A 7966-nucleotide genomic window follows, 5' to 3' on the forward strand; every position below is an offset into this window, starting at 1 on the left:
AGACATGCTGTAATAACTTGAAGTAAATAATGAAGATTAAAAACCAATTACAAAATAAAAATAAAAATAATTAAATAAAAGCAGTCTTTTTCTCACAATATTTTGCAATATTTGCAATATTTTCTCGTAAAATAATCACTTTTTTAATGTAAATTTTTTTTTTTTTTATTTCAAAATAGTGACATGTGTCGTATAAAAATCAGACTTGTATCACAATATTGCCAATTGTTTTGCTGTCCTTGTAAAATAGTGACATTTTTAAAGTAAAATTATGACATTTGTCAAAAATTCAGCCAAGTAAAATTCCGATTAATATTAAAATATCGCCAACATTTTTAAAGTTTTCTTATAAAATTGTGACTTTTATCGAGTAAAATCTTGACTCTTTTCCTAAAATTGCCAAAATGTTCAGCTTTTCTCGCAAATTTGCAAATGTTGTTGAGTAAAATCACAACTTTTATCATAACATTGCACAAATGTTCAGTTATTCTTGTAAAATACTGACTTGCGTTGAGTAAAATTACGACTTTTTATTATTATACTAGAGATGGGCATTTTTCGGGGGTCTCAAGAAGGAGGGAATTTTTTACATTGACTGTGTGTCGCTTTTAAAAGTGCTCCCCCTCTGGTCAACATATGAAATAACAAGTGTGTGTTAGAAATTAAAATGCGCCCCCTTTGGCCAAAATGTAAAAAAAAAAAAATGTATATAGAGACATGCTGTAATAACTTGAAGTAAATAATGAAGATTAAAAACCAATTACAAAATCAAAATCAAAATAATTAACTAAAAGCAGTCTTTTTCTCACAATATTTTGCAATATTTGCAATATTTTCTCGTAAAATTATTACTTTTTTAATGTAATTTTTTAATTTTTTATTTCAAAATAGTGACATGTGTCGTATAAAAATCAGACTTGTATCACAATATTGCCAATTGTTTTGCTGTTCTTGTAAAATAGTGACATTTTTAAAGTAAAATTATGACATTTGTCAAAATTCAGCCAAGTAAAATTCCGATTAATATTAAAATATCGCCAACGTTTTTAAAGTTTTCTTATAAAATTGTGACTTTTATCGTGTAAAATCTTGACTCTTTTTCCTAAAATTGCCAAAATGTTCAGCTTTTCTCGCAAATTTGCAAATGTTGTTGAGTAAAATCACAACTTTTATCATAACATTGCACAAATGTTCAGTTATTCTTGTAAAATACTGACTTGCGTTGAGTAAAATGACGACTTTTTATTATTGTACTAGAGACAGGCATTTTTCGGGGGTCTCAATAAGGTAACAATTGCAAGAGTGTGTGTGTGTGTTGTGTGTGTGTGTGTGTGTGTGTGTGTGTGTGTGTGTGTGTGTGTGTGTGTGTGTGTGTGTGTGTGTCTGGGATGAAGAACTGCATATTTTGAACAAAGCAAGAGCAGCTGTGAGACGAGGAGGCCTGTGAGAAGAAAGCCGAGTGCATACACGGGTCGCCCTCTTGTAATTAGTCATGTTGGCAGATACCTTCTGAGTGTGGTAGAAATAGGCTTCAAGTGCATACACAAATCAACATAATTTGTTTTTGGTTTTGATTTTCCCTTTTCATACTTTGACATCAATGGTCACATGCACTCATGTCATCTCCACTAGATGTAAGTAAGTACGTACATTTGATTTATAAAGCGCTTTTCACAGATAAAATCACAAAGCGCTGTACAAAACATAGGTAAAGTAAAATGGTGAATGGGTTGTACTTGTATAGCGCTTTTCTACCTTCAAGGTACTCAAAGCGCTTTGACACTATTTCCACATTCACCCATTCACACACACATTCACACACTGATGGTGGGAGCTGCCATGCAAGGCGCTAACCACCACCCATCAGGAGCAAGGGGTGAAGTGTCTTGTTCAAGGACACAACGGACGTGACGAGGTTGGTAGTAGGTGGGGATCGAACCAGGAACCCTCAGGTTGCGGATCATGACAGTTAGTATATTAAATAAATACTAATAAAAATATATTTTTTACAAACAGGAAGTTGCAGGAATGTACACATGATCCCCTGCTTACATCTCATTGTGCAACATGTGAATGTTTTAATGGGAACTAAATGCAATGTCTGAAAGGAGTACAAATTATTTCCAAAGCAGGACCTCCACCCAGACAAACAATACAAGTACACAGCTCATGAAAAACAATATTTGTTGTTATTGGGCCTAAACACTTATATTAGAAATGGAAATGACTGCTGTCATTTGATTATAATAATAAGAGAATGTTGTCTGTCTATCTGTGTTGGCCCTGCCATGAGGTGGGGACTTGTCCAGGGTGTACCCCGCCTTCCGCCCGAATGCAGCTGAGATAGGCTCCAGCACCCCGCGGTAGAAAATGGATGGATGGATGGATATGTAAGTTGTTATTTAGTCAGGTTTGGTACAGGTGTGCTGCTGGTGTAGCCACAGTGTGCACTTCTGATGTTGCTCACATGGACTCCACCAGAGGTGGGTAGTAACGCGCTACATTTACTCCGTTACATCTACTTGAGTAACTTTTGGGATAAATTGTACTTCTAAGAGTAGTTTTAATGCAACTTACTTTTACTTTTGCTTGAGTATATTTATAGAGAAGAAACGCTACTTTTACTCCGCTACTTTTTTCTACATTCAGCTCGCTACTCGCTACTAATTTTTATCGATCTGTTAATGCACGCTTTGTTTGTTTTGGTCTGTCAGACAGACCTTCAAAGTGCCTGCCTTACTGGTGACGTTTCACTCCGTTCCACCAATAAAATGCAGTCACTAGTGATGTTCACTCCGTTCCACCAATCAGATGCAGTCACTGGTGACGTTGGACCAATCAAACAGAGCCAGGCGGTCACATGACCTGACTTAAACAAGTTGAAGAACTTATTGGGGTGTTACCATTTAGTGGTCAATTGTACGGAATATGTACTGTACTGTGCAATCTACTAATACAAGGAAAAAAGACCCTTTTTTATTTCAACCGTACATCCCGTCAAAAGCCTAAAGACTGACTGCACAGTTCCTGTCTTCACAATAAAAGTGCCGCTCCATCGCGCCTGCGCTTTCAAAATAAGAGTCCCCGAAAGCCATCGCAAACAAGCTAGCAAGCTACGGAGTTTGCCGCCAATGTATTTCTTGTAAAGTGTATAAAAAGGAATATGGAAGCTGGACAAATAAGATGCCAAAAACCAACCACTTTCATGTGGTATTAGACAGAAAGGAGGAACTTTTTTTCTCCTCTATTTGAAAATGTGGACGTTATCATCACTACTGTCTGATTACAATCAATGCAAGTCATCAGAATCAGGTAATACACCAACTTATATTCTTGTCTTCATGAAAGAAAGGAATCTATATGTGTTAAACATGCATGTATATTCATTAAAACACCTTTAACATGTAAACAAAAACGGCAAAATAAATAAATATAAATGATATACTATATATATCAATGTATGTATATATATATATATATATATATATATATATATGTCTTAATAAGGTTATCCAAAAAATAGTGCTCGATACCGTAGTAGAGCGCAATATATGTATGTGTGGGAAAAAGAAATCACAAGACTATTTCATCTCTACAGGCCTGTTTCATGAGGGGGGGTACCCTCAATCATCAGGAGATTTTAATGGGAGCATTCGCATACCATGGTTTATATAGGGCACAGAGTGGGTGGGTACAGGCTGGCCTAGGGGCGTGGTGATTGGCTCATGTGTTACCTAGGAGGTGTTTCCGTCTATGGCGGCATGCTGTGACAATTTCGCTGCGCTTGTTGAGGGATGCCAGGTCTGGACGGTAAATAATAAACTGTTTCTCTTTCAAGCATAGGTTGCATCTTTTATTACCACTATTGTAAGGTGTGCTGGATGCAAGAATTTGCCATGTTATTGAATATTCAACATTATTGTCTTTGAGGTCCCAAATGTGTTTGCTGAGTTCTGTGGTATTTCGCAGGTTTTTGTTCCTGAAAGAAGCCTTGTGATTGTTCCATCTGGTTTTGAATTCTCCCTCGGTTAATCCTACATATGTGTCGGATGTGTTAATGTCCTTGCGTATTACCTTAGATTGGTAGACAACTGATGTTTGTAAGCACCCCCCGTTGAGAGGGCAATCAGGTTTCTTTCGACAGTTACAGTCTTTGTTGGTTTTGGAGTCGCTCTGTCTGGGGGCCGACGGCTCATTTGCAATTGTTTTGTTGTGGTTTGAGATGATTTGTCGTATATTGTTCATGCAGCTGTAGCTCAATTTAATGTTGTTCTTGTTGAATACTTTTCTTAGGGTGTTGTCTTTGGGAAAGTGTTTGTCAATCAGATTGAGGAATTTGTGTCCAATGTTAGTTGAGACGTTTTTGCTGTATGGGGGGTTGTACCAGATGATGTCGTTTCGTTTTCTGTTCTTTTTTGGCTGGTTTCCTGGCGTGGGTTCATAGGTGAGGGTGAAATTGTACCCGCTTTCATCAAGGGCTTTTTGGTACGGGGGGGTTGCTTGGTCAAATTCAGCTTAGCTAGATGACAGCATCGATAGCCTTTTATTGATTCCGGTAGGTATTCTTTTCGTGGTAGTGGGTGGGTTGTTGCTGTCATGGTGCACGTATTAGAGTGTTGTGTTGGGTTTCGTGAATGGTTGGTAGCTGTTATTTCTCAGGTTGAAAGTGACGTCAAGGAAGTTGACGGTTTGCTTGTTGGCTTCAATCGTGATCCGTAGGCCGTTCTCTTTGAAAATTCGGCATATGCGCTTCTTGGTATTCTCGCTGCTCTATGGCGAGGCGCGACACACTGCCAGTCCGTCATCACGGTAAATACCAAGGTTCAGATTGAGGCTAGCGAGCTGGGAGAGGAGGAAACTCCCAACGAGTTCACACGTTTCTGCTCCGTCAAAACTTCCCATAGTGACGTCAAATGTTGCATTTTATATATATATATATATATATATATATATATATATATATATATATATATATGATATTTGTGTGTATGTTACTCATCAGTTACTCAGTACTTGAGTAGTTTTTTCACAACATACTTTTTACTTTTACTCAAGTAAATATTTGGGTGATACTTGAGTAATAAATCTCTAAAGTAACAGTACTCTTACTTGAGTACAATTTCTGGCTACTCTACCCACCTCTGGGCTCCACTCAATGCTCAGGGAGTTTTTGTGTTTGCTCACACACATGAACAATTAGAGGGAACATTGGTCACGGCACACCAGTGGTTGAATAACACTGGTTTAGACCGTGGGGCGAGTGGCAGTGTGACAGTGTGGCGGTGTGGTCCCGCCTTGGCATTTCCAAGCACGTGACGGTGTGAATAAAGCATGATGCGGCGGGCAGAGGCCGGGCCGGCGAACAAGTCCACCTAGTGTTTTGGTGACAGCAGACAAGTGGGAAGCCTTAAAAGTTTAATGGAGGCCACACCACCGAGCGTGCTATTGTTTCACTGCTGGCTGCCAGTATTTAGGCCAGAATTTAACCGGCGGGACATTGCGGCTAATGAAGTCAAGCCACCACCGGTGTGATGGATGGAGGGTCACGCCCGGATCAGGGGGACGGGGGGGTACAATAGCTGATGGTGTGCGCTGGAGAGCAGAGAGGAGACTCTTTTTCTTTTCTTTTTTTTCTTTTTTCCGGTCTGCATCATAAATGTGTGTGCATGCGCTACAAGCCCCATTGGCCATTCGGGGTGGTCAAGCTCCGTCTAGCAAATCAAGTGTGTCAGTGAGCAAATGGAAAATGCCAATTTCACTTTACAACTTCCCTCCCGATCCTATCTCTCGCACCCCCCACTCACCCGGCTGCTATATCACGTGTGGATGAATAAGGTTTTACCGCAGTTTGATTCCTGTCTCTTTTTCTTTCACTTTTCTGTTGTCTTACCTCCAATTTCCGTCCGGCTTAAAGCCATCTGTTATTTCCCGTGTGTGTGTGTGTGTGTGTGTGTTTATGGAATGTGTCTATTTGCTGTATAACCAGCTGTTTGCCACCAACACACCCGAGGTGAATCACTAAGCAAATGACATCCCAATTTATTTGCACTCCTATTTTTAGGAAAGACCAATTCTCTGTCTTTCTGTGTCCGCCAGTACGACTACGAGGGCGGCGACATCAGCGACCTGCCAGTCGATCTGTCCGTGGTGTGGAATGGAAACTTCGTCATCGACAATCCCTTCGACATTCAAGGTACTACTACGGGTTTTGTTCGGTTTGTGTAAAACAATGCCAGGTATTTTGATTTAAAACTGCTGATGTATGCAACACATACTTGCCAACCTTGAGACCTCCGATTTCGGGAGGTGGGGGGTGGGGGGCGTGGTCGGGGTGGGGCGGGGGGCGTGGTTAAGATAAATATATAAGAAATACTTGACTTTCAGTGAATTCTAGCTATATATATATATATTTTTATTATTATTACATACGTTTGCTGAGTTCTGTGGTTTTCCGCAGGTTTTGGTTCCTGAAAGAAGCCTTGTGATTGTTCCATCTGGTTTTAAACTCTCCCTCGGTTAATCCTACATATGTGTCGGATGTGTTAATGTCCTTGCGTGTTACCTTAGATTGGTAAACAACTGATGTTTGTAAGCACCCACCGTTGAGAGGGCAATCAGGTTTCTTGCGGCAGTTGCAGCCTTTGCTGGTTTTGGGGTCGCTCTGTCCGGGGGCTGACGGCTCATTTGCAATTGTTTTTTTGTGGTTTGAGATAATTTGTCGTATATTGTGCATACAGCTGTAGCTCAATTTAATGTTGTTCTTGTTGAATACTTTTCTTAAGGTGTTGCCTTTGGGGAAGTGTTTGTCAATCAGACTGAGGAATTTGTGGCCAATGTTAGTTGAGACGTTTTTGCTGTATGGGGGGTTGTACCAGATGATGTTGTTTCGTTTTCTGTTCTTTTTTGGTTGGTTTCCTGGCGTGGGTTCATAGGTGAGGGTGAAATTGTATCCGCTTTTTTTTTTTTTCCCACACATACATATATTGCGCTCTACTACGGTATCGAGCACTATTTTTTGGATAACCTTATTAAGACATATATATATATATATATATATATATATATATATATATATATATATATATATATAAAAGAAATACTTGAATTTCAGTGTTCATTTATTTACACATATACACACACATAACACTCATCTACTCATTGAGTTAAGGGTTGAATTTTCCATCCTTGTTCTATTCTCTGTCACTATTTCAGAACACACACATTATACAAATATACATTATAAAATCAATAAGAAAACGGGACCATTAATTTGGGAGTCTGAATTACGATCAGAAGTTCCTATATAAACATTGCGCACTCACGTCGCCTTTTTGTATCGATTACTGCAGCTGTGCACTGGATTCGTTCACAAATACAAACGACAACTCACAAACACTTTAGAGTTAGGCTCCACCATCAGAATGTGTACTTAAACTTATAAAGATCACATGGATATTATTCGGTGAGTTGATTCACCAAAACTAACCTGTTATACAGGAGGAAAAAGCACACAGGACGTTTCAATTGTTCACAGACTGGTCGCAAGCTCATCAGAATGACAAGACACTTCCGGTCTGCAGGTGATAGCATTCAATTGGGAAGAAACGCCCTACTGCCCCCTACTGACCAATGTGAATACTGATAAATGTGTAATGACAGCTCCAAAAACGAATTCAAACCACAAAATAAAATAAATAAATCAACACAAAAATGTGACGCATTATGGGTGGGTCACATATGCATGTACAGTAGATGGCAGTATTGTCCTGTTTAAAAGTGTCACAACATTGCTGTTTACGGCAGACGAACTGCTTTACGGTAGACGAAAATTTGACTGCTATTATAAACACACATAAGAAACCAAGAACTCGCCCTCGATCATTAGCTGTTTATATTGTGGGAAAGCGGACGTGTGAACAGGCTGTCAACACGTCACTCAGGTCCGGATGGAGCTGGAGGGGGCGTG

At 39.4% G+C, this 7966-nt stretch overlaps 1 protein-coding gene across 2 annotated transcripts in view; it reads left to right on the plus strand.

Moving 5' to 3' along the window:
- The window catches only part of LOC133615286 (plexin-A1-like), an 811576-nt gene that overhangs the window by 604637 nt on the left and 198973 nt on the right, over positions 1 to 7966 (plus strand). For both annotated transcript variants that reach the window (XM_061973784.2, XM_061973792.2), the window contains exon 11: positions 6097 to 6193. In XM_061973784.2, the coding sequence (XP_061829768.2) occupies positions 6097 to 6193 (97 nt within the window). The remainder of the gene's footprint in view (positions 1 to 6096; positions 6194 to 7966) is intronic.

This window comes from Nerophis lumbriciformis, linkage group LG01, assembly GCF_033978685.3.
Source record: "Nerophis lumbriciformis linkage group LG01, RoL_Nlum_v2.1, whole genome shotgun sequence".
Taxonomy (NCBI): domain Eukaryota; kingdom Metazoa; phylum Chordata; class Actinopteri; order Syngnathiformes; family Syngnathidae; genus Nerophis; species Nerophis lumbriciformis.